This window comes from Chiloscyllium punctatum, chromosome 25, assembly GCF_047496795.1.
Source record: "Chiloscyllium punctatum isolate Juve2018m chromosome 25, sChiPun1.3, whole genome shotgun sequence".
Taxonomy (NCBI): domain Eukaryota; kingdom Metazoa; phylum Chordata; class Chondrichthyes; order Orectolobiformes; family Hemiscylliidae; genus Chiloscyllium; species Chiloscyllium punctatum.
In genome coordinates, this window is record NC_092763.1 from 37,321,669 (window position 1) to 37,349,420 (window position 27,752).

Genomic DNA, 27,752 nt, shown 5'->3' on the forward strand with positions numbered 1-27,752 from the left:
AAGAGGTAGAACCATACGGTGTGGGGTTCCTGGACTATGAGGTTGCAGGCTGTTGGTGGGAGATCCCCTAAGGTAATGAGGTTGTGGATAGTCTGGGAGATGCTGATTTGGTGATGCAAGGTGAAGTCATGATCGAGGGGGCAATAGGAGGAAATGTTCGCGAGTTGTCGTCTGGATTCAGTCGTATAGAGGTTGGTGCGCCAACAACCACTGTGCTGCCCTTGTCTGTTGGTTTGATGGTGAAGTTGGGGTTGAAATGGAGGGAGTGGAGGGCTGCGTATTGTGAGGGTGAGGGATTGGATTGGGTGACATTGGTGGACAGGTTGAGCTGGTCAGCGTCATGGCAGCAGTTGGAAATGAAGAGATCGAGAGTGGGTAACAGACCATCAGGGGATATCCAAGTGGATGGAGTATGTTGGAAGTAGGATAAGGGGTCTTCAGAGGGTGAGCAATAGTCCTGATGGAAAACGTAAGCATTGAGGCAGAGGTTGGGGAAGAAAAGTTTGATGTCTTAATGTATGTTGAATCATTGATCCAGGAACGTAAGGGGATGAAGGTGAAGCTTTGCTAAGGACTGATCGTTCATCCTCAGCGAAGGGGAGGCCTGGGGGGGATGGTAAAAACACAGCAGGGGTGGGAGCGAGGAACTAATGTGGGGCTGGAGCTGGAAGTGGAGCGGAAACTGTCACCGGGGTTGGTATGGTTATGGGATTGTGGATAATGTCATCAATGGAAGTAATGCTCACCAAGGGGGTAAGTGGGGCAGAGATGGTGCCTCCGTGGCATCCGCTGGGGTGGAGACTGTCTCTGAAGTGGGAATGGTTAGGGAATCATGGGTGACATCACCAATGGATGTGATGCTCACCCTGTGGGTCGGGGGGTGGAAGCAGTGCCTTTGATGGTATTGGTGGAGGCAGAATTGATGTACTGCATGACATTCACAATGTTGTCGGTGTTGTTCTGGTGAGTGATGTTGGTGGGGTGCAAAAGTGACTGAGGCGGCAGCAGTTACGGGGGGGCAGAATTGGCATGCTGGGTAGATTTCTCATTGATTTCAGCGGCAATGGATCTAGCAGCGGTCACAGAGGCGGTTGTCTTGTAGGCGATCACCGAGGTAGTCTGGGCAGCAATCACTGAGGCAGTACAGTCGGCAGTGGCTGCAGTTTGTGGGACAGCAGGAGCAGAAGTGATGTCATCATTGCCCACCCTGGTGGTGGCTAATGGTGTCCGAGTGGTTCCGGACCTAGAACAAGCTTCTAGGATGATTGAGGAATCCCGACTTAGGGAGGTAAATACATGAAAGTTTGGTGTACTTACCTTCCTTGATGTCCGATATGGTGGAGAAAAATCTTGGACATATTTGTAGGTAAAGATATTCATAGGTAAAGGGACGGCTGGGAAGTGGGAAACTTTCAAAAATGAAATAACAAGAATCCAGAGATAGTACCTTCCTGTTTGGGTGAACAGCAAGGTTGGCAGATGTTGGGAACACTGGATGACGAGAGCAATTGGGTTTTTTTCTCAAGAGAAAGAAGGAAGCATATGTCAGAATTAGACAGCAGGGATTGAATGAATCCCTAGCAGAGTATAAAGGCAGTAGAAGTATACTTAAGAGGGAAATCAGGAGAGCAAAAAGGGGACATGAGAAAATTTCAGGAAAAAGGGTTAAGGAAAATCCAATGGGATTCTACAAATACATTAAGGACAAAAGGGTAACTACAGGGAGAATAAGGTGCCTTAAAAATCAGTAAGGTCACCTATGTGTGGAACTGCCGGAGTTGGGGGAGCTATTAAATGAGTATTTTGCATCAGTGTTTACTGTGGAGAAGGATATGAAAGATAAAGAACATGGAGAAATAAATAGTGACATGTTGAAAACTGTCCAAATTATAGAGGAGGAGCTGCTGAACATATTAAAATGGATAAAGGTGGATAAATCCCTGGGGTCTGATCAAGTGTACCCTAGAGCTCTGTGGGAAGCTACGGAAGTGATTGCTGGGCCTCTTGCTGAGATATTTGGATCATCGATAGCCACAGGGCAGGTGCCAGAAGACTAGAGGCTGGCTAATGTGGTGCCACCATATAAAAAAGGTGCTAAGGAAAAACTAGGGAACTATGGGCCGGTGAGCCTGACATCAGTGATGGGCAAGTTGTTGTAGGGGATCCTGAGGGACAGGATTTACATGTATTTGGAAAGGTAAAGAATGATTAGGGATAAACAACATGGTTTTGTACTTGAGAAATTGTGTCTCACTAACTTCATTGGGTTTTTTTCGAAAAGTAACAAAAAGGATTGATGAAGACAGAGTAGTGGACATGATTTCTGTGGACTTCAGTAAGGCATTCGACAAGACTTCTCACGGTAGACTGGTTTGTAAGATTAGATCACACAAAATACAGGGAGAACTAGCCATTTGGATACAGAACTGGCTCGAAGGTAGGATGGTGATGGAGGATTGCTTTTCAGACTTGAGGCCTGTGACCAGTGGTGTGCCACAAGCATTGGTATTGGGTCCACTACATTTTTTCATTTATATAAATGATTTGGATGTGAATATAGGAGGTATGGTTAGTACGCTTGCAGATGACACCACAATTGTGGTGTAGTGGACAGCAAAGCTGGTTACCTCAGAGTACAAAGAGGTCTTGATCAGATGAGCCGGTGGCCTGAGGAGTGGTGGATGGAGTTCGATTTAGATAAATATGAGGTGCTACATTTTGGAAGGGCAAATCAGGGCAGGACTTACACACATAATGCTCGGGTCCTGGGAAGTGTTGCTGAACAAAGAGACCTTGGTGTCCAGGTTCAAAGTCATTGAAAGTCGAGTCGCAGATGGATAGGATAGTGAAGGCGGCGTTTGGTATGCTTGCCTTTATTGGTCAGTGCATTAAGTATAGGAGTTAGGTGGTCATGTTGCAGCCATACAGGACATTGGTTTGGCCACTTTTGGAATACGGCTGGTTCTGGTTTCCCTGCTATAGGAAGGATGTTGTGAAACTTGAAAAGGTTTAGAAAATATTTGCAAGAATGTTGCCAGAGTTGGAGTGTTTGAGCTATAGGGAGACACTAAATAGACTGTGGCTATTTTCCCCGGAATGTCGGAGGCTGAAGAATGACCTTATAAATGTTTATAAAACTGTGAGAAGCATAGATAGGGTGAATAACCAAGATAGTTTTCCCAGGATAGCAGAGTCCAAAACTGGACGGCATAGGTTTAAGGTGAGAAGGGAAAGATTTTAAAGGGATCTAAGGGGCAACGTTTTCATGTAGAGGTGGTATGTGTATGGAATCAGCAGCCAGAGGAAGTGGTGGAGACTGGTACAATTACAACATTTAACAGGAATCTGGATAGGTATATAATAGATTAGAATGGTGCTGGAAAAGCACAGCAGTTCAGGCAGCATCCCAGGAGCAGTAAAATCGACGTTTCAGGCAAAAGCCCTTCATCAGGAATTTTACCTTTTTACCGAGGTATATAATAGGAAGGGCTTAGAGAGTTATGGGCCAAATGCTGGCAATCGAGTCTAGATTACTTTAGGATGTTTAGTCAGCATGCAGGAGTTGGACTGAAGGATTGGTTTCCATACTGTACAACTCTATGACTGCATAACTCTATGACTTAATGACAAATTTTACATTATATCACTCCTGAGGAGTGCCTAAGAATGATTAATCACATTAAATATGCAATATAAATGCAGTTAGCAACATTTTTGGCTATAATACTGTATAATTGGTCATAATCTATCCCACAAAATCAATATACTCCTCTAACCATGAGATTTATAAGTCCTACATAACCCAATAATCTTGTTATAATGAATGCAGAATATTTAAGAACCATCTGCTTACGTACCAGCATGTCAGAATCCCTACTCATTGGATTAGTTTAATTATATCATTATGTAATATGAAATAAACTTTCTCTCTGGCCTTGGTGGAAGAGACTCAAACAACCACACAAAATTCAGCCCAAATAGTTTAGTATTTGATTTCAAACCAATACGGATATCAGAGCAAAGACATTCAAGTTTGGAAAACTCTGCTTGTTCAACATGCAGATTTCTGAGACCTATTTAGAGGACTGTTTGGGCATTTACACATTTCTTCCCATGTCCAGAGCTTCACTTTTTACTCCTAATTGCCCAGAGAGTCCCAGTAATGACCTGACATTGCCTTAATAACTAAGGATACTACTAATAACTTGTTAAATTTAGTATTGACAGTTGTAGAGGCTCAAGGTGGTCACATCACTGTTCGCATTGTGGAGGTATGGCATCATCAAGTCATATGATCTCATAACAAGTCAAGTTACATGTAATCCTATAATTTATGAGGTTCTGGTAGATCAACATCACAGTTGCATATTTCCCTTTCAAGCATGATTGATCTTCTTTCAAGCACTTTATCTATAATAACCATTAAAATCTGGAACTGATCCAAATTGCAGATTTATCGTGTGTAGACGGACTCACTGCATTTGTCTTTAATATTAAGTGAAGATTTAGCAAGAAAGCCATTAAAACAGAATAAAATGCTAGTACTGATTTTGGCAGTCAATTATTTTAACCAATAGATTATATAGTAATGTGTTAGATCCATTTGATGTTTAAGATCTGCAGCAGCACCAGAAGCAGCAGCAGTAATGGTAGTAGGAACTGGTCAATGGACTGAGTCAGGAGATTTCAAGGACATAGCAAACAATAAAAGGTGATTAATTAACAGAAAAGGGGCAAAGGATGCAGAGACCTGTTGCAAGCTTAACCCACAGAACGTATAATGCATAAAACAAAATTAGATTTGATGAAGCACTTCATTTTCAGGAGAGCATTTTCTCATGTTAGATTACTGTTTCATTTTAAAGTGATTAGAGATGTCCAGTCAAATTCATTTTAAACTGACTAATTTACTCAACACCCAACTTTTTTCATTTTGATCAGGTCCTTGTTTGTTTAGGATTAGGTTTTGGATCCTATTTCACACACACCGATTACAATGCATGGAGAAGTGAGTAGGTGTGGCTAAGATGAGCACTTTTCAATGTTAGTCAGATACTTTAATCACTAGTTTAGTCATACAATTATGTTCTGGGGACCCAACTTCAAATATCACCATGGCAGATGGCCAAATTTGAAGTCAATAAAAAAATTTGAAATTAAACATCTAATAATGACTATTAAACTATGTTGGTTGTCAGAAAAAACCCACCTGATTCAATAAAGTCCACTAGAGAAGGGAACTACTTGTCTGGCCTACCAGAAACATAGTCCTGCCTTCACATTGAGAATATCTTGCATTATGTAGTGTGATTCTATCACTGTACTAAATGGGGCAGATTTCAGCTGGTTCTGTAAAACTCCAAGCTGAGCATCAGTGAGGCACTTTGGGGCATCAGCTGCTGCAGAATCATATACCAATGTGATCTGCTACCTCATGACCTGGTATCTGACAGACAGAGCTAAGTGATTCAACAACCAACAAATCTGATCCAAGCTCTGCATTACTGCAATATCTAGTTGTGAATGGTGATGGCCAAATAAACAACTCCCTATCCTCAAAAATGAGATATTCCAGCACATCAGTGTAAAAGATAAGGCTGAAGCATTTGCAACCATCTTCAGCCAGAAGTGTCAAGTTGATGATACATCTTGACCTCTCCAAGACGTTCAACATGAAAATAGTGGTGTAGTAAATAGTAAGAAGGTAAGCTCTAGATTACAGACTGATGTAAATAGGCTGGTAAAATAAGCTGAACATTGACAAACAAGGCCACTTCGCTCTTGATCTCATTATTGCCTTCAGTCAGAAAAAGACAAAAGAGTTGAATTCCAGAGGTGAGATAGGAATGACTACAGTTAATACCAAAGCTGTATTTGATGTAGTGTAACATCAAGAAGCCATAGCAATATGGCAGTCAATAATCAGAGAGAAAACCTTTCACCACTGAGAGTCATACTTGGCATAAAGACTATTGTTGGAGGTCAATCAGCTTGTCTCCAATACAGCTATGCTGATGTGCCTCAGTGGACTGTCCTAGGCCCAACCATTGTTAGTGACTTCTTCAATATTTTTCCTCTACTACAAGATCAAAGGTGAGGATAATCTCTGAGTGCACAAAATTCTGCACCATTCAAACTCCTTAGATACTAAAACAGCCCATGTCCAAATGCAGTAAGACTTGGGTAATATCCAAGTCTGGGTTGAAAAGTGGCAAGTAACATTCATGCCACTCAAGTGTCAGGTACTAATGATTAACAATGAGATAGAATCTAACCATGATCCGTTGCTATTTAACGGCAATACCATATATCCACTATTACTTGCTATTAGAAAAATGAGGGGAGATCTCATAGAAACCTATAAAATTCTAACAGGACTAGATGGAAAAAATGTACAAAAGATGCTCCCAGTTACCAGACTGCAGAGAACCAGATCATGGTTTAAGGGTACAGGGTAAGCCCTGTAGGACTGAGATGAGGAGAATTTTCTTCACCCAGAGGTTGGTGAGCCCATGGAATACTTTGTCATGAAAAGCAGTTAAGGCCAAAACATTGAATGCTTTCAAAAAGGAGTTAGGTGTAGTTCATGGACCAAATGTATCAAATAGTATGGGGAGAAAGTAGGAACAGGATATTGAGTTGGATGATATTAATTTTTAAAAAAGCTCAAAGAGCTGAATAGCCTACTTCACTCCAATATTTTATATTTCCATGTTTGACTGGATGAGTGCAACTCCAAGAACACTTCACACCATCCATGCAAAACAGTCTCCACTTGATTAGCATCACATCCACAGACATTCATTACTTCGACAACTGACACTCACTAGCAGCAGTATATACCCTCTACAAAATACACTGCAGAATTTTACCATGGTTCTTTGTATAGCACCTTCCAAACACATGACCACTTACATATAGAAGGACAAGGGCAGCAGATACATTGAAATGCCACCACTTGCAAGGCTCTGCCCCACCCCCAAGTTACTCACCATCTTGAATTGGATTTGTATCGCTGTTGCTTACTTTTCTGGGTTAAAGTCTGGAGCTCCCTCCCTAATAGCAATGTGAGTCTATTTCCAGCACGTGGTTTGCAGCAATTCAAGAAAGCACTTCACCACCAACTTCTAAAGGAAATACAGGGATGGGGAGTAAATACTGGCCTAGACAGTAATATTCCATAACTTAATTTTTAAAAATTTATGTGTTACTCCCACAAAACCCATCACCAATTACCCTGCCCCAAGTGGTCCATCCATTCAGAGGTCTATTCAAGGTGAGTACAGATATAATGCTGAAGAGGAGAATATCTTGTTCTCAAGTTTAGCATGAATGAACAGAACTATAACACTTAAGTTAAACCAAGTATTTCCAGAACGAGACCAAAACGCTTTTACAGGGAATTCGAAAGAATGAAGTATTTTGGTTAGAGGTCAAGCAAAAATCAGGTTAAAAATTTAAAAATGTATTCAAGGGAGTGGTATCACCATTCACAGCATCAATTTTTATTTCTATTTCGAATGTACAATATTAACTGCCAATGAAGAGATTCCATTTTGAATATATGGACTCAGAATATTTTTGTGCTTTTTACGTTAAAGATGCTTTAGAACTACAAAATATTTTTTGCAATATTTTACAATAAGTTAATAATATCAGCATTACAGCTAAACCAAGGGCTAAGATTCCAATCAAATCTTGTTCAGGGAAATACCATAATTTTCTGCATTATGTGGTGAGGTTTGCTACAAATTGAGCTCCTGAGTCCACTGTAGGTTGCTGTGAAGCAGAGTTCAGATACTTCAACCCAAACATCAAAATTAATAAGAATAAAACCAACAATTTCTAATAAATCTTTGCATTCTAATAGTGTCCACCTGTTTCTGGGATAACCTGGTTAGTTCATAGCATCTTAATCTACTTCTGCTAAAGCAAGAAAGGAAGAAACAATACCTCTGTTCAGCATTCCGTTGCTGGCCAAACTTTTGTTGGATGCCTCAGAGCTACATAAATTTGCTGAGGGATATCCGTAGAGACATAACATCATAGAATCATAGAGATGTAGAGCACAGAAACAGAACCTCAGTCCAACTTGTCCATGCCAACGAGATATCCTAAATAAATCTAGTCCCATTTGCCAGCATTTGGCCTATGTCCTTCTAAATCCTTCCTATCATATGCCCATTCAGATGCTTTATAAATACTATAATTGTACCAGCCTTCACCACTTCCTCTGGCAGTTTGCTCTATACATGCAATGCCTTTTGTGTGAAAATGTTGCCCCTTAGATCCCTTTTTAATTTTTTCCCTTCTCACTTTGAAACTCTACCCTTTAGTTTTCAACTCCCCTAGCCCTGGGAAACACTTTGTTTATTTACCCTATCCATGCCCCTAATGTTTTTATAAACCTGTTTCAGGTCATCCCTCAGCCTCCAACGTTCCAAGGAAAATACCCCCAGCCTATTCAGCCTCTCTCTATAGTTCAAGCCCTTCAACCCTAGCAACATCCTTGTAAATCTTTTCTGAACCCTTTCAAGTTTCACAACTTCCTCCCTATAGCAACGAGACCAGAATTGGATGCAGTACTCCAATAATGGTGTAACCAATGTTCTGTACAACCACAACATGACTTCTCAACTCCTATACTCAATGCACTAACCAATAAAGGCATGCATAGCAAATGCCTTCTTCACTATCCTATCGACCTGTGACTTCACTTTCGAGGAGCTATGAACCTTCACATCCAATGTTTCTTTGTTCAGCAACACACTCCAGGACTCTACCATTAAGTGCATATGTTCTGCCCTGATTTGCCTTTCCAAAATGCAGCACCTCATATTTATCTAAAATAAACTCCATCCACTACTCCTCAGACCAATGGCCCATCTGAGGTAACTAGCTTAGCTGTCCACTTCACCATCAATTTTGGTGTCATCTGCAAACTTGCTAATCATACCTCCTATGTTCACATTCAAATCATTTATATAAATGACAAAAAGCAGTTGACCCAGCACCAAATCCTTGTGGCTCGCTGCTTGTCACAGGTCTCCATTCTGAAAAGCAACCTTGCACCACCACCCTCTGTCTGCTACCTTTGAGCCAGTTCTGTATCCAAATGGCTAGATCTCCCTGTAGTCTGTATGATCTAATCTTGCTAACCATTCTACCACAAGGAACCTTGTTGAACACTGTGTCAAAGTCCATAGAGATCACATCCATGCTCAGCCCTCATTAATCCTCTTATCTTCAAAACACTCAATCAAGTTAGTGAGATACAATTTCCCATGCACAATAACTTGTTGACTATCCCTAATCGGTTCTTGCCTTTCCAAATGCATGTAAATCCTGACAGTCAGGATTCACTCCAACAGCTTGCTCACCACCAATATCAGGCTTACTGGTCTACAGTTGCCTGGCTTTTACTTATCACCTTTCTTAAATAGTGGCACCATATTAGTCAACCTCCAGTCTTCCAGCAACTGCCCTGTGGCTATTGATGATACAAATATCTCAGCTAGGGCACCAGCAATCACTTCCCTAGCTTCCCACAGTGCTCTAGGGTATACTTGGTCAAGTCTCGGGAATTTATCCACCCATATGCACTTTAAGACATTCAGCACCTCCTCCTCTGTAATATTGACATTTTTTCAAGATATCGCTATTTATTTTCCCATGTTCTCTATCGTCCATATCCTCCTCCACAGTAAACATTGATGCAAAATCTCCCCCACATCTTCTGTAGTTCCACACATAGGTGGCCCTGCTGATTTTTAAGGGGCCCTATTTTCTCCCTAGTTACTCCTTTGTCCTTAATGTATGTGTAGAATTCCTTTAGGTTCTCCTTAACTCTATTTGCCAAAGTTATCTCAAGTCTCCTTTTTGCTCTCTTGATTTACCTCTTACTCCTACTGCCTTTATACTCTGCTAGGGATTCATTCGATCCCTGCTGTCTATATCTGACAAATGCTTCCTTCTTATTCTGAACCAAAACATCAATTTCTCTAGTAAGCCAGCATTCCCTACACCTACTAGTCTTCCTTTCACCCTGACGAGAACATACTGTTTCTGGACTCTCGTTATCTCATGTTTGAAGGCTTCCATTTTCCAACCATCCCTTTACCCGCGAATATCCACTCCCAATCAACTTTTGAAAGTTCCTGCCTAATACCATCGAAATTGGCCTTCTTCCAGTTTAAAATGTTTACTTTGAGATCCAGTCGATCCTTTTCCATCACTATTTTGAAACTAATAGAATTATGATCACTGACCTCAAAGTGCTTCCCCACTGACTCCTTGGGCACCTCATTTCCCAAGAGTAGGAAAAGTTTTGCACCTTCTCTAGTAGGTACATCCACATACTGTATCAGAAAAAAATTATTGCTCAAACTTAACAAATTTCTCTCATCCAAGCCTTTACACTATGGCAGACCCAGTCTATGTTTGGAAAGTTAAAATCCCTTACAATAACTACCCTATTCTTGTTACAGATAACTGAAATCTCCTCACAAATTTGTTTCTCACTTTCCTGCTGACTTTAGTACTTTCGCAATAAGGTGATCATCCGTTTCTATTTCTCAGTTTCACCCAAATAACTAGCCTGAACATATTTCCAGGAATATCCTCCCTAAGTACAGCCACAATGTTATCCCTAATCAAAAACACCATGCCCCCTCCTGTCTTGCCTCCCTTCCTACACTTCCTAAAGCATCTATAACCTGGAATATTAACTTGCCATGTCTCCGTGATATCCCAGTCCCATGTTCCCAAACATGCCCTGAGTTCATCTGCCTTGCCTATTAGGCCTCTTGCACTGAAATAAATGCAATTGGTCAGTCCTATTTCATTCTCTGCTTTGTTCCTGCTTGCTTGGAACCAAGTGTACTCCTCATTACATTAGAGCCAACCTCAGTACAGAAACCTAGCTGTCAGTGCTACATTCCTCTTAGAGTCCATCATCCCCTACATTTTCTAAAACAGCATACTTGTTTGAGATGGAGATAGCCATAGGAGACTCCTGCACTACCTGTGTCCATCTCCAACGTTTCCTGGATGTCTCCCATCTACCTTACTGTAACTTTGGTTTATTTCCCTCCCTGCAACTATTATCAATCACACCCACTAGCTCCTGTAAATTCCTTATTCCCTCTAACTGCCACTCCAAACTATCCATGTGATCCGATAAGATTTGCAATCAAACATACTTCCTGTAGCCATAATCATCAGTATCATAGAAACTTCCAAATCTCACACATCCAACAAGAAGAGCACATCTATTTACTAAAAGCCACCTTTGTACCTTAACGATCTATGTACCCAGAAAAAAGCACAGCCATATTACTCTTAAAAACACTGCTCCATGCTAGCTTAGTATCTTTGTTTTTAATATTTTTAAAGTTTAATCAAGAGACAGATCTCCATAAAAACATACAATCAAAAAAGAATCCACTCTACTCACTATTATGGACATACAAAAATCAATATGATTACACTTAAAAACTAGCTACTTAGCTGCTCCCCTGCTGTGGACTGTCCCACACAGGTTTCTCCAAGATCAGCTGCGAATTTCTTAGAATGAACTCTAATATCCAGAGATACTTGAAGCCAAACAGCAAAAGCAGCAGCTATGGAGATTCACTGCTGTGTCAGACAGTAGTACAGATTACTTTCTCCAACTGAATCACTTCTTATATGATCACTACCTTTGCCTCCCTTTCTCCTTTTTAAAGTGCCGTGGTTTTCATCTTTTTTTCCAAAAAGTTCCAAACCAGTGCAACAGCTTATAAAGCTGCAATTACTGCTTTTCGAATTTGAGGAAATCAAACCAAACTGAAATTACTGCAAAAAAGGAGCAGCCACAAGTTTTTCCCTTCCTCCACCTTGGATTACCCAGATTCCATTTCAATAATATTGAACTAAACTGTAAATCATCTCTGATCATTTTATGAACACCACTAATCTTGAGTTATATCATTAAACTTGTTTCTGGAGTAACTAACTCATTCAGGCTTGAATTTGCAAACAGGCTTGAAATCCCTAGTTCTGAAACAACAATCGAGCACTAACATAGCTAACTCATCAGTTATCACATACGTTTACTGAGCTGCTCTTCTTATTAAAGATTTAAAGCTTATTAGTGGTGTTAAGAAGAGAGTATTTGATCCACTTGGAACCACAGTTTGTTCTATTTACCAAGGGTCTCACTTGCTGATAGAACAGTTGAAGTCATTGAGAATATGTTCCAGTATATTGAGTGGCACTATCGCTCTGCTAAACAGGATAGACTTTGCTTTGCTAAATGGGATAGACTTTGCCCTGCTAAATAGGATAGACTTTGAAAATAACTTGCAACCAAAAAAACTGGGAATCCATAATGCTGTGGGCCACTGGCATCTGCAGAATTGCATTCCAACACAATCTGTAACTGCGTGGCATGGCATACATCCCACCCTATTGTTACTATGATGCCAGGGGATCAACACTCGTTAAATGAAGTGTACCTCAGGAAATGCCAGCAGCAGGACCAAGCATTCCTAAAAATGGAGTGTCAACCCGGTAAAAATACAAAACTAGATAACATAGTGGGCGGCACGGTGGCACAGTGGTTAGCACTGCTGCCTCACAGCGCTAGAGACCCGGGTTCAATTCCCGCCTCAGGCGACTGACTGTGTGGAGTTTGCACATTCTCCCCGTGTCTGCGTGGGTTTCCTCCGGGTGCTCCGGTTTCCTCCCACAGTCCAAAGATGTGCAGGTCAGGTGAATTGGCCATGCTAAATTGCCCGTAGTGTTAGGTAAGGGGTAGATGTAGGGGTATGGGTGGGTTGGACGGTGTGGACTTGTTGGGCCGAAGGGCCTGTTTCCACACTGTAAGTAATCTAATCTAATCTAAAAAAAATATGACAAACAGCATAAGATACAAGTGATTAACAGAGCTAAGTAATCCAATAATCAATGAATCAGATCTAAGCTCTGCAATCGTGCTGTGTGTTCTGTCATAAATGATGGTGGACAATTAAACAACGTACTGGAGGGGTAGAATCCACAAACTTCTCTATGTTCAATGATGGGGGAGATCAGGAAAATTTTAAAGCTCATGCATTTGCAAAGTCGATGATCCATTAGCCTCCTGCAGTGACCAAGCAGGCACCTGATCTTAGATTGCACCCAGACTGTGTGCAGATGCTGTTCTAGACTGACTGAACCAGGAACCCCTGACTGACATATATCCCTCTCAACATCACTGAGGAGTTCTTCCCTTTGACTTTGAGAAATGGCCATTTGGTTGAGCATCACACAGTGCAGTTGCCATGCAGTTTGTTGGCACATGCTGTCGGTTACAATTTGTAGTTGCATCATGCCATTCAGTAACATGCACACCCCTTAGACTGATGACAGCTGACAAGCACGACAAACTGCATGACTTTGTGACTACACTAAACTGCAAAGCAAGACAGAAGTATTGTGCACTTTTAAAGAGCAGCTGAAGGGACAAAGGGCTGAAAGGCAAGTCAATGTAGGGATAATGTGAGCATCCAGGTAAGTGCACTGTGAGTACGCATCAAGAAAGCAAGCGAGCAGCCCTGTCTTGCAGCCATACAATGGTTGAATCCAAGACCTGGGCTCCTGTGCACAGGGCATCCATTCAGTGGCATTGCAATGATCGTTGCCAGTATGCGCAAAATGTGTAGCATTATGATGCATAAGTGTCCTGGAGATAGACTGGAGCTGTGTCATGATGCTGTAAAAGGCTGGCATATATTGGATGCCAGTGTCCATGGATGTGGGATGTTTGCAGAGACTGCTCAAGCACATGTCTTGAGATATTGGTTACAGGTGACCAAGATGGCCAGAGGAGCAAGCAGTGAGATACAATTGCAAGATACCCTTTCTCATATTTATATTAAGAATTCTAGGCATCCAGTTTCTATCTGACAGTTGGTAGAATAGGATCCTGCAAAGTTTTGAGGCGAGATTCAGTATAAGTGATGGTGGTAGTTAGCAATAGTCCTCATTAATATGCATCTCACTATTCTTTAGCAGGAATCTTGTCTCACTGTCTGGAACTTAGTTGGAAAATTCAACTTGTTGTTCTTGAAGTTGAGAAAGGCTTCACTGTGATTCTGCCAGATTTCTCAATGTAGCCTGTCATTCAGGCTGCTATAGATTCTTCCTGATGGGGCCAGACTTAGAAAATCACAAATCAATGCTATTTCAACAGCTGCTTTTGATCTGTAGAAGAAAAACAGATTTGCAGGTAAGAACTGGAAGACCTTTTCTCTCTCCCTACCTGATTCTGTTATCATATCAAAAACAGTACCTGATATAAAAGCAAACTGGGGAAACAACCATTCACCAAGGTCTCAAAGATACCTGCAAGGGTCAATATTGTTGAAGATATCAGTCATCAAATAATCATCTGTGCCTTCAGGCTAAAAATCCAAACCCTCTATCATGAGTTCAGAAATATTTTGACCAATGGCTCCACTATCTCTGCAGATTTAATCTCCTTCGATGCTGGTCATCAGTTCTCAATGGCTTCCTTGACTCTAGTCCCAACAGTTTATTAAATAGTTTATCCCTGAGAATAGAAACTTACAAAATCTTTACACCTTGAATATTGAGTTGATAGTCTTGGGCAGTCTGTGCTCCCAAAAGACCACCCTTTCAAAGATGGTGATTCAGATAGTTCCACAGGTAGTGCTATCGTTGTAGCACTTAGCCTGTGTGATCATTCTACATGTGTGAACCATCCCTGGGAACATTAAAGTTGAGTCTAAGCGTGCTATTATCACATATAAGCATGTACAATTATAGCAAAAAGGCCTAGATAGCAACATATGGCAAGATCCATGACTGACATTTGATCCTCACCTTTTGAAACTCATACAGTTGTTAATTATAATGCTTCCTGTTCCAATTATCTCAGTTAGAATTCATAAACTCAGAACAGATCAGGAATTAAACCTATGACTTTCTCAGCATTTATATTGTTCAAAACAGTGTAATTTCCAATGGAGCTAGAAAGGGAGCCACAGTTAAATTTGAGCACGATTTAATAGGCTGATGAATGAACAGGCATAAAATCCTTATGCTGTTTCTCAAAGTTGTTAATCCCTTTGAAATAAGTTTAACAACTGTATAAAAACAGCATGTATGGAATTTTACATGTTGCATTGTGTTTAGCAATAGTTTAAACATTCCTCAGCAGATTTTAACTCATTTATCCAAAGATAACAAATTAGTTTTTAAGACAGGTTATCTAGATCCATTAGGCACAAAAGAATAATGTTCTCTGAAGCACCTTTGTTAAGCATTGTGAAGATATTTTTCAATTAAAATAGTTGAAGATAAACCAAAATAGAATAATGAAGACAAAAGTAAGCCATTCTATCAATGTTATAGATTTTCACCTTACCCATAATACGGAATATCACAAAGAGAGGAGAGAACATGTGTTAGTTAATATTAATTGTCTTTTAGATTGTAGCAGGAAGGAAAACTGAGGGCAGCAAGCAAATCCAGTTTTGAGGTATGAGAAAAGAAGTCTGCATTAAAAATTAAACATGATAAAAACACACCCTAGTCACATGCATAAGTTTTGTTTCATTGTTGTGTTTGTTACCTGCTCTGCTGAGTTGATTGGTGATATCCTTCTGACTCCAACAGTTTGGAGAACCTGTTTAGAAAAAAAACCCAAGATACAGCTTGACAGCTAAATTAAAGATTTTTGCTCCTGCAGTAAACAAAATGCATCAATATCCAAAGGTCATATCAGTGCTTCAATCCTATTTGTTATTATTGTGTTTGAATTGTCCACTGCAAACAGTAACTCCATCGTATTTGTAACTTCAGGAAGTGTACAGTCCAGAAAAAAATCTTGCCTAAAACTATAAACAAAAACCTTCCAGAAAAGTGTCACAAAGAAAATAATGCCTCAACTTTCAGTTGACAGCTTTTGTGGTCCACAGCTATGAAGATTATCTTTTCGTTTTTTTTTCAGAATGAATTCATAGATATAAAACTATTAATTTTCAATCCAATTCTGTAACAACGTATTATTTTTTCTAGCGCAGTTTCCAAATCCACAAAGTGTATAAAATTGTGGAGTAAAGTGTATTTATGTCGATCTTTAAGCAGTGATTACAAGCGTAATATTTTATTGTTGAGATTTCTAATTGATCCAAATTGTACCACTTAAAATGTCATCATCGGCTATTTTGCATGATTGGATTGAAAATTAGTTTTACACCAGTATGATAGAAGCAGTGTGTGATTTTTATACATTTTAGAGTTATTTAGTTGACGGTTTGGATTTTGAACTAGTGGCATGTGGATTTTGTGATGTGTGGATAAGGAGATTTAATGATTTACTTTTAGTTTTGTGAAGGCCTTTTCTTTTCAAACAAAGTATGACAGATATAGCTCCTGGAATGAAAATGGGAATTTGTTTGCATTAGGAGAGTTTTATGACCAGATAAACATTGAAGAGCATGAGGTTTAGGGGGAAACACCTGTAGCTTAGGCAGTTTTTCTCAGTTTTCAATCAGTCCCGGTTGATGTTGCATATATTGAGGTTGATTTTTGGAAAAGCATAGTTTCATTAGAGATACAGGGTAGTCAGCATGGCTTTGTGAGGGCAGGTCATGCCTCACAAGCCATATTGAATTCTTTAAGGATGTGGCAAAACACCATATCCACTGCTACACCATTGATGAAGATATAGCAGTGGATACGGTGTATATGGATTTTAGCAAATCATTTGATAAAGTTCCCCATGGTAGCCTCGTTCAGAAAGGAGATATGGGATACAGGGAAATTTGGCTGTCAGTATACAAAATTGACTGGCCCATAGAAGACAGAGGGTGGTAGTAAATGGAAAGTATTCAGCCTGGAGTTCAGTGACCAGTGATGTTCTGCAGGGATCTGTTCTGGGACCTCTGCTCTTTGTGATTTTTATAAATGTCTTGATTGATGAAGTGGAAGGGTGGGTTCGTAAATTTGCCAATGACATGAAGGTTGGTGGAGTTGTGGACAGTGTGGAGGGCTGTTGTAGGTTGCAATGGGACATTGACAGGATGCAAAGCTGGGCTGAGAAGTGTTAGACAGAGTTCAACCTGGAAAAGTGTGAAGTGATTCAATTGGAAGGTCAAATTCGAATACAGCTTACAGGGTTAAAAGCAGGATTCTTGGCAGTGTGGAGGAACAGAGGGATCGTGGGATCCATGTCCATAGATCTCTCAAAGTTGCCACCCAAGTTGATATGGTTGTTAAGAAGGCATATGGTGTGTTGGCTTTTATTAGCGGGGGTTGAGTTTATGAGCTGAGCTCTATAAAGTCCTGATTAGACCACACTTGGATATGTGTTCAGCTCTGGTCACCTCATTACTGGAAGGATATGGAAGCTTTAGAGAGGGTGCAGAGAAGATTTACCAGAATGCTGCCTGGACTGGTGGGCGTGTCTTATGAAGAAAGATTGAGGAGCTAGGGCTTTACTCATTAGAACAAAGAAGAATGAGAGGTGACTTGATAGAGGTGTGCAAGATGATGAAAGGCATAAATAGAGTGGATAGCCAGACACTTTTTCCCAGGGCGGAAATGGCTGTCATGAAGGGGCAGAATTTTAAGGTGATTGGAAGGTCTCGAGGAGATGTCAGATGTAGGTTTTTTACACAGAGATGGTGGGTGCGTGGAATGCTCTGCCAGCTGTGGTAGTAGAGTCAAATACATTAGGGACATTTAAACAACTCTTGGATAGGCACATGGATGATAGTAAAATGAAGGGTATGCAGGTTAGATTGATCTTAGATAGGATAACATCAAAGGCCAGAGGGCTTGTATTGTACTGTATTATTCTACGTTCTATATTCTATGTTCCATGTTCTACATAAAACAGTTCTCAATTAATAAGGTTTTAGTTTGCAAATTCCAAATAGAAGTGTTTGGTTAGAACCCTGAGAGGTTATTTGAAGCCAAGAAAGTCAAAGCTCAGTTCTGTGAATACTCAAGGGATGGAGATGGCAATTGAAACAACCATTAAGTCAAAGCTGCAGAGGGGGTAGAGAAAGATTTATCTGTCATGTTTGTGTACTGCAAAGATTTGCTGTTGGGATAGATGGAATATTGTATTTTTTGCTTGTTTCAAAATCTTTTGAAATTGTGTTATGTATTAATAGTGTGATTTATGATATTTTATCTTTTCTTTTAGGTTTTAAACTTCTGTTTTATTATTAAAACCAGATCTGCTACATTGGATGCTTGTGCTTCCATGAAAAAAATCAATTCATTAAAAAAAATCTAGCAAGACAAATTTCAGTCTGGTGATCTTACTTATTCAGTAACAACATCAGCAGACGTCATAACACCTGCTCTATTGTATAACCTTTATGATTAATGGAGAATAAAATTAAGAGTTTTGCAAAATTTATGTTCAATTCAATTCTGTCAGTTTTCCCCTAGACAGGTTAGTTTAAAATTATCTGCATGATGCCTAAAATTGTATTCCATCACAAGAGGGGTGGGCTGGCTAAGGGCAATTTGATAAATAGACTAAATGGTATGGCAGTAAATCAACATTGGGAAAGATTTAATGAAACTCAAAATGTTTAAGTGGTTAAAAATGTACATTCCATTTTTAAAAAGATAAAGATCCATCAGGTAGTTTTCTAAGAATGTTCAGCATAGTATTATTAAATTAGATAGGCTTATAGTATTGCCTGGAAGAGTAATAAGTCTGGATTGAAATTATTCTAGAAACCAGATTATGAGAGTAAACTAGCTGGGAATATTAAGAAAAAAACTGTAATTGTTTTAATGAACTACTAAAAAGGAAGAAAGTAATTAAAGCAAACATTGATCCCTTAGAAGCAGAATCAGTATAAATTATCACGGGGAATGAAAAAACAGCTCAGTCAAATAATAAGCATTTTGTGTTTGTCTTCACAGTAGAAGATAAAAGTTATAAACCAGAAATAGAACTCAACCAAGGGGCTAACAAGTAGCAGGTAATTATTTATTATCAGAAGAGAAAATGTATGCAAGAAATCCAAGGAAATAAATTGAGTTAAATTTGATTATCTATATCTTAGCATGCTAAAAAGAAACAAAAAAGAGTGGCAACACAAATGACTAATATACAATAAGAGAGCTCATAGAGTCGGAATGATAAATCAGCATGTTAGAAGAACGGTTAATCTCGAGGAAGCAGAGATGGCTTTGAGACCATGATTCTCAACAGCTGAACAACCACAGATTCTATCTCAGTGAAGATGGTCTGCTGTTGCAACAACCCTATTCTCCATCTTTTATGCTGCAATTCCATGCTTCATATCCGGCAAATTACTTACAGATATCCAGTAATTATAGATCAGACATGAAACTGTTCAAGCTACAGCTCAGTCGCTGCAAAATCAAAATTACTCCAAACTCAGTAATTTAGCTCCAAATTCGGAGGACACATAAGTGTGTACTCACTTAGAAATTGAGCTCTGGGTCATTATCGCTTCCTTCGCTGAAGCATGAAAAAAAGGGTCATTTCAAGAAATAATCAGAAAAAGAACGAGAAATTATCTCCCACACTGCAACACCTCTCACTAGTTAAGATGAGATCATGGGAAATGTGGATCACTTTCCATATCTTGGGGAGCCTTCTTTCAACAAAAGCAAATGTCGATGCATAAATTCATTATCTCCTCTAAAATGTCAGCTCAAACAGCTGAGCAAAAGAGTACTTGAGAATCAGTATCTCAACCCAAGACTAAGATCATGGTTTACCAGGCAACAGTAAATTTCCACACTCCAAAAGCTTTGGAGACTTCAAGAATCAGTGATAGGTACTTCAAAGAAATGAGGAAGTACGAACAGTGGTCCTTTAGCAAGATCCTGCAAATTCATTGGCAAAAAGGCAGTTCAAAAGCAGCATCCACTCCCAAGACAACAAACCCATCATTGAGGTATTAATCAGCAAAACTGCTTGTGATCGCATGACATTATATTCATATGCCTCACACCTGACTCCCAAAGTACCTGCTCAAATCTGAACTGAGTCATGACATGAAACTCCCAGGAGAACATGAAAACACATCACAGTCATTCTCAATGTATCCCTCAAGAGTTCAACATCTCCACTAACAAATGCAGTTTCTTGGCATGGGACCAACCAAAATTGAGAAAGTTCAGTCAGGAAGGTATCAAACACATTGAGACACTTAGTCAGGGAAATGGAGAGATTACTGTGGAGGTTGTGCAATGAAGGATTACCAGATTGATTCCTGGGATAGCAGGACATGTGAAAAACAAGTGCGAAAAGCCACAATAGTGACAATATGTTTAGGAGAGTGAGGGTTATCTCATAGAAACCTATAAAATTCTAACAGGACCAGATAGGGTAAATGCAGGAAGTATGTTCCTAATGACCAGCAAGTCCGAAACCAATTTCAGGATATGAGGACTGAGATGAGAAGAAATTTCTTCATCCGGACAGTGGCAAGGATGTGGAATTTTCTGCCTGAAGAAGTGATTGAGGCCAAAACATTGAATGTTTTCAAGAAAGACTTAAATCAAGTTCTCAGGACTAAAGGCATCAAACGATAAGGGCAAAAACCGGAACAGAATATTGAGTTAGATTACCATTTGACTGGTTCAAATTCCTACTCCTCTTCTGATATTCCACGTTTGTATGTTTCTAATTGAGGTCCAGTGTTGGAGACAGCATTCTTGACAAATCTACTGGAATGTTTTCAGAATGTAACTAGTTGAGTTGATAATGGGGACCCAGCGAATACGTCTTACTTAGACTTTCAGAGGGTTTTCAGTGTGATTCTGCATTAGAGATTAGCATATAAATTGAAAGTATATGGGATTGCAAAAATGGCATATAGAAAACAAAGAGTAGGAATAAAGGATGTTTTTCGGAGTGTTAGTCAGTGATTGATGGGATACCACAGGGATCACAGCTTGGATCCCAGATATTCACAACATATATATTAATGATTTAGATGAGGAAAATAAATACAATATTTCTAAGTTTTCAGATGACACAAAGCTAAATGGGAGGCTGTGAGGGGTATGCAGAGATGATTCAATATGATTTAGACAAATTAAGTGGGTGTGCAAATGCATGGCAGCTGAATATAATGCAGATAACTGTGTTCACTTTGGTTACAAAACAGGAATGCCAATTATTAGTTGAATAGTGATAGATTGGAGAAGGAAGAGGTGCAATGAGATTTGGGTGTATTTTCACCAATTGCTAAAAGTAAACATGTATAGTAAGCAGTGAAGAAAGAAATGGTATGTTTATATTTCCATAGCAAGAAGATTTGACTGCAGGATAAGGGATGTCTTGATGTGATCATACAGGCCCTTCATGAGACAAACTTGGAATATTGTATAGTTTTGGCCTCCTACTTGAAGAAGGATGTTCTGGCTATGGAGGGAGTGCATAAACATTTATCAGACTGATTCCTGGGATTAAGTCTGAATTAATTAGGACTATGTTCACTTTAGAATCATAGAATAGAATCTGTACAATGTGGAAGCAGGCAATTCCACCCATCAAGTCAGACCGACACTCTGAAGAGCATCCCACCCAGACCCACTTCATTACCCTATAACCCTGCATTTCCCATGGCTAAGCCAACTAGCCTGTACATCCCTGGACATTATGGACAATTTAGAATGGCCAATCCACTTAACCTGCATATCTTTGAACTGTGGGAGGAAACTGCAACACCTGGAGGAAACCCATAAAGACACATGGAGAATGTGAAAACTCAATACAGAAAGTCACTTGAGGCTGGAATTGAACCTGCATCCCTGGCTCTGTGAGGCAGTAGTGTTAACCATTGCTCAGAAGAATGAGGGAAGACCTCATACAAATCAATGAAATTCTAACAGGATTAGGCAGGATAAACATAGGATGTTCCTGATGACTGGGGAGTCCAGAACCAGGGGACACAACTTAACGATATGGAGTAGGCCATTGAGGACACAGACGAGGAGAAATTTCTTCATGCAGTGATCTTGGAGTCTGTGGAATTCTTTGTCATAGAAAGTGATCAAGGCCAAAACATTGGGTGTTTTCAAAAAGGACTTTGATTTGGTTCTTAGGACTGAAGGGATAAAAGGGTATGGAAAGAAAGTGAATGCAGGATGCTGAGTTAGATGATGAACCATGATCAAATGAATGGTCTACTCCTGCTCCCATTTTCTACATAAATATCTCCATTTCTATTCTATCTATATAAACACCCAAATCTCCAAGAAACCCATTTTCTTGATGCTTTTAAGCACCACCATTCCACACCCAGCAGCAATTACAAATTATTCCTTGAATAGATGGAGAGGCGGGTTGCTCGGATTCCTGCTGTAGCTGCTGAGATGTCTCTGTCAGGCAACTTCCAGGATTTTGGAGACAATAAGGACCACATCAAGGACTGCTAAAACTGCAGCTGTGCAGCGGCAAACCCAATCATCTAAGACAGCATGATAGCTATTGATTGATGAGGTGGGGAAATGGACAAAAGGTGGAAGCACTGCGCAAAGTCTCCACTTCCTTGTCCCATTTGTCGGTATTTTTCTCAATGGTCAGTTACGTTTCATTCCTATTTCTGTGCTGAAATGCATTTTGGTGCAGATTAATGTGACATTGTAAGATATCTCAGACTGCCTTCAACATCATAGACATTGCAGAGTCTATTTAGCAGTGGACAAGATGTGCATTCATCTATTTCATTGTTGCATTTAAGTGTCCATGTTGCTGGCCACTGAACTTATGAAAAAAGACATCATCACAGCACCCTCCATCACCAAAACATAAATGTTAGACGAAAACTCTTTCATTTTCTCTGCAGACATGGTCAGTATGCTTCAAAAGCCAGTCAGTGCATTAAAAATTCTCTGCTGATCAATGATGTTTTATTTCTATTCACAGACTATAGAGCACAGCATCGCTGTCTAGCTCTGGAGAAGTTGGAGAGAGCTGTATATGCCAGTGAGGCTCTCCACTGCTGAAACTGTCACTACTATTTGCATTTGGTCACTTGTGAAGTGGACATCACCAGGTAAAATCCCAAATATTTGTCTGTGTGGGCCCTGTAAATTGCAAGGTATCTGAGTCAATGATTGAATATATCAATCTTGTAATGATTTCAATACCCTCGTGGCCTCACTCCTGCCTCTCCGTGTAATTTCCTCCAATTCAACAAACCTTTGATGTACCAGCATTGCTCTAATTCTGCCTTCTTGAGGATCCCCAACTTTAACAACTCCACAATTATTGGCAGTGTCTTCAGCTGTCAATGTCCTAAGTTCTGGAACTCTTTCAGAAACCTCCTAACCTCCCTACCTCATTTGCCTCTTTTTGTTGTGTACTTCCCTTCACTATTGAAGATGGTAATTTCTTGCATGCAGAGTGTCATCTGTTTTGTGTTTTAATGCAGCTGGTGGAGCCCAGTTGATTTTCAATGTAGGCATGGAAGAATTATGTGATTTTGTTGGGACGCCCAATTTATCTTGCCTTTTGTCCTTTTCTATCACTATTGTTTGCTATTTGAAGGAAACAACACAAGTACTTAAATGCTTTATCTGCAGTTAAGTATTGGGAAACATGTAGCGGTCCATCTCCAGTTTTCTTCATCATGTGCTCGTATTCTCCTGCAAAGAGGAAGAGAACATGTGATTATAAGCTAAAGATGTTTCACCTGATAAAAGAGGATGCCTTTTTGAGAGTGGCAATGCTGCATGAGTAGTTGGGAATTTGATAAAATATGTAGAAGGAGAACAGTAACAAGGATAAGGCGGATTGAAGATTTGTTGTATGCTTTTAAGGTGTTGGACACAGCAGGATCTAGGTAAAAGTGGTTATACTGACTTTCTTCAGTCCGTCTTCACTGCTTTGTCCTCTTGGTTTCACATATTTCTCCCTCCTTTCAGCATTACTGGGGCTGAGTATATCTTTGCAAATCCTTAGAGCCCCAAGCAACTCATTACATCAGATTGCGTGCAATTCTGGTCTCCTTCCTATCGGAAAGATGTTGTGAAACTTTAAAGGGTTCAGAAAAGATTTACAAGCATGTTGCCAAAGTTGGAGGATTTGAGCTATAGGGAGAAGCTGAACAGGCTAGGGCTGTTTTGCTTGGAGCGTCGGCGGCTGAGGGGTGGCCTTATAGAGGTTTACAAAATTATGAGGGGCATGGATAGGATAAATTGGCAAAGTCTTTTCCCTGGGGTCAGAGAGTCCAGAACTAGAGGGCATAGGTTTAGGGTGAAAGGGGAAAGATATGAAAGAGACTTAGGGGGCAACTTTTTCACACAGAGGAAGTGGTGGAGGCTGGCACAATTGCAACATTTAAAAGACATTTAGATGGGTATATGAATAGAAAGGGTTTGGAGGGATATGGGCTGTGTGCTGGCAGGTGGGACTAGATTGGGTTGGGATATGTGGTCGGCATGGACGGGTTGGACCGAAGGGTCTATTTCCATGCTGTACATCTCTATGACTCTATATGGCTCAGGCATTTCCTGTCTCACCTCCAATATTAACCTTGCTCTTCATTTTTGCAATCATTAACTCCTATAAATTGCATTATTAAATTGGCCCTGTAAAGACTGGAGTTTGGATCACATCATGCAGGTCCTCATCACATCCAGCAGACATTGTGCGTTGAATATTAAATATGTTAACTGAAATGCTTGTGGTGGTTGAGTAAAAAAGCTCCTGACAGACACACTAATCTTCTAGATTTCCACATGATTATACAAATCCTCTCCTGACCTTGATCCCAGTGTGTCCCCAACAACGGTAGCTCAGTGACTCAGTGGTTAGCACTGCTGTCTCACAGCGCTAGGGATCTGGGTTCAATTCCAGCCTTGGGTGACTGTCTGCGTGGAGTTTGCACCTTCTCCCTGTGTCTGCGTGGGTTTTTTTCTGAGTGCTCTGGTTTTCTCACACAATCCAAAGATATGCAGGTTAGGTGAATTGGCCATGCTAAGTTGCCCATGGTGTTCAGGGACGTGTAAGTTAGGTGCCTTAGTCAGGAGTAAATGTAGAGTAATCGGGTAGGGAGAATGGGTCTGGGTTGGCTACTCTTCAGGGGTCAATGTGAACTTGTTGGGCTGAAGGGCCTGCTTCCACACTGTATGGATTCTATGATTAAAGCTTGTGTGATTCAGTAAAGACTTCAATTTGACTGGTTTAAAAAAACCTCAGCTTTTGTCTTGTACCAAAAGATCCCAGATTCATATAGGGTTCACCATACTGTTCTGCCTCTCAAACAAGCTCTACCAATTGTTCTCTGCTGACTAACTTTGGAGTCACTTTTGCATATTTACGATTTTGTTAAAGATGGTTTATAATATTGTTTTATAACTTTTTTTCCATCCTGTCTTCAGTTACCACCATTCTTACCAATCTTGCTATTTGATTGACTAAAGACTAAAGATATATTGAGGGATCTTGTGGTATTGCAGTAGTATTCCTACTTCTGAGCGAGGAGGCCTGGGTTCAAGTTCCACCTACCTTAGAGAAGTGTAATAATAATCCTGAACAGGTTGATGAGAAAATATCTAATATGTGCATGTCATTGATTTCCATTCTGTGGTGAAACAGTTGACAATTTATTCATGCCATCTTTATATGACTGTACTATCATTACATTGATTAGAGTGAAAATCTGATGAGGCTCAAACTCCAGTGTCTGCAGAATCAATCATGTTTACAGCTCCATACATTTAAAGTTGCAATTCTGACTTTAAGTTTCTTGCTGAAGATTGTTCTTGATGGCCGAGGAAGTTCCAAACAGACTAACCATTTGTAAACTGCAGTGCTGGATTCTGTTTATGCTCCCAAGTGCACAGACTAGCACCATTAGTTGTAATACTTTTCAGTAAGGGCCAGCAACACTTAGTCAATTCTAACCAAGTGAAAATATCTGTTTTTTTTGTTCCATTCTAACAATGCAGATTAACTCATGACTGAGTGAGATCTGGGTTGAAATGAGACTTTATTAAAGCACAGAAAAACAACTAGACATCAATGACAGATGGAAAGAAAGTTACCAGCCTCATCCACTGTTTGCCCTGCAAGAACTTTATATACAAATTACACACATTTGGCGCAAACCTGAACAAACAGGATTTTGGCATTGTAGCTTACATCCAGAATGTAAAATACAAACAAATCAAGTTCATTTTCAATTTGATAAACTTGATACGTTGATATCTAAAATTTGTCAAAAATCCTAAATACTGAAGATGGTTAGGACAACGTATGTTATGGGGCAATCTTCTCAAACTTATATCAAAATTCAACTTTATCTAAGTTATGTGACATCTTTTAGAAATGAGAAATGACCTGGTTTCTAGCTATTTCAATAGGCAACACAAATTTATTTTTAGTGTTTTTATTCTAATGTTACCTTAAAGTGTCAAGCTTACTTAGGACACCTTGCTTATTTAAACTGAGCCTGTGTTTGATATTGATCTACAGAATACCAGGTTTCAGTCCTGGTTTCTGTTGAGTTGACTGAAGTTAATTAGGCTAGCTAGATGAGAGATATAATTGATTTGTGTATTCCTGAGTTAGCAAGGGGAAAACATAGTAAATCGCAATCCTTAATACAAATTATTATCTAGGTGTCTCTTCTCAGCTTGGTTAAGAATGTTCTTGATGGGGTTGTGAACAACATTTAAATCCTATGTGACTTCAACATGAGTTTCAGACTGAATATCCTCTAGCACCATAAGATTACTTGCACCACTGTAACTGCTCTTTTTCACCATTCTCCCTTTTCACCTGTTGAAATCATCACTCATTTTGTGCCACTTCCAGAATTGATAGTTCCAATGCTCTTCTGGGCAGCCTCCAATTTTCATCTTTCATAAAGTTAAGTTAATCCAAAACTTTGCTTCTCACACCCTATTCTACATCAAACAGAAAGCTTCACATTGGTTTTTGCTTCTTCAATGCTTCCAATTTCATCCTCTTGCTTAAATCCCTTCACAGCCTTGCTCCGTCTCAGCTGAAACACCTCATCCAAGAAAACTCAAGCTATGAAGTCTGGTGTGTACTCCTATCCCTTCAGCTTATCATAAGCTGTCAACCATTTATGCTTTAGATTTCCCTCCTAAACCTATCTGCCTCTCACCCTTCCATTAAGACCTTCCTCACAGCCAACCTATTTTATTGCTATAACTGAGACCTCTTTATTTAGCTGTGCCATGATAGTTGTGTGAAGGACTTTAATATGTTTTGATACGTTAAAGATTCTTTATATTTATAAATTGTTTTGAATAATTGACTTGAATTTGGATCACAGAGGCTGAGAAATTGCATTCCTTCCTCGTCCTACAAGAAACTTTCATCAAAGAGACCATGATTTAAATGGATCACACTTAGCCCTGTTTATGACTTTTCTTCAAAACTTTGTCTTGCAAACTAAACTATGTAGAAATAAAATCAATAAGGTTTAATGGCTATAGGAGGAACTAATGAGTAGAAAGTTGACTTTTCAATTCAATTCTAAAAATCAGCATCTGAATCAGCATCAATTAATTGCATAAACCTTTGCGCTATATCATTTTATCTTTCTGCATTTGGGATTGTAGGATAAAGGATGTTTGTGACCCAAAGTTTTTTTAAAATTGTAAAATATTAAAGAAGCAATTAAAGGATGACAGCAAGCTGATGTCTCAGCATGAGGATTATATATGTCTTCTATTACCCTCCCACAAGCTCTGGCACATACACTATGACAAGC

The 27,752-nt window shown here is 39.7% G+C and overlaps 1 protein-coding gene across 2 annotated transcripts in view; it reads right to left on the reverse strand.

Moving 5' to 3' along the window:
• The window catches only part of kctd12b (potassium channel tetramerisation domain containing 12b), a 49,761-nt gene that overhangs the window by 17,553 nt on the left and 4,456 nt on the right, over positions 1 to 27,752 (reverse strand). The window contains exon 2 of one of the 2 annotated variants that reach the window (XM_072595052.1): positions 15,620 to 15,673. The exons of the other annotated variant lie outside the window; for it this stretch is intronic. Within the exon in view, the coding sequence (XP_072451153.1) occupies positions 15,620 to 15,673 (54 nt within the window). The remainder of the gene's footprint in view (positions 1 to 15,619; positions 15,674 to 27,752) is intronic. 2 annotated transcript variants of the gene reach the window in all.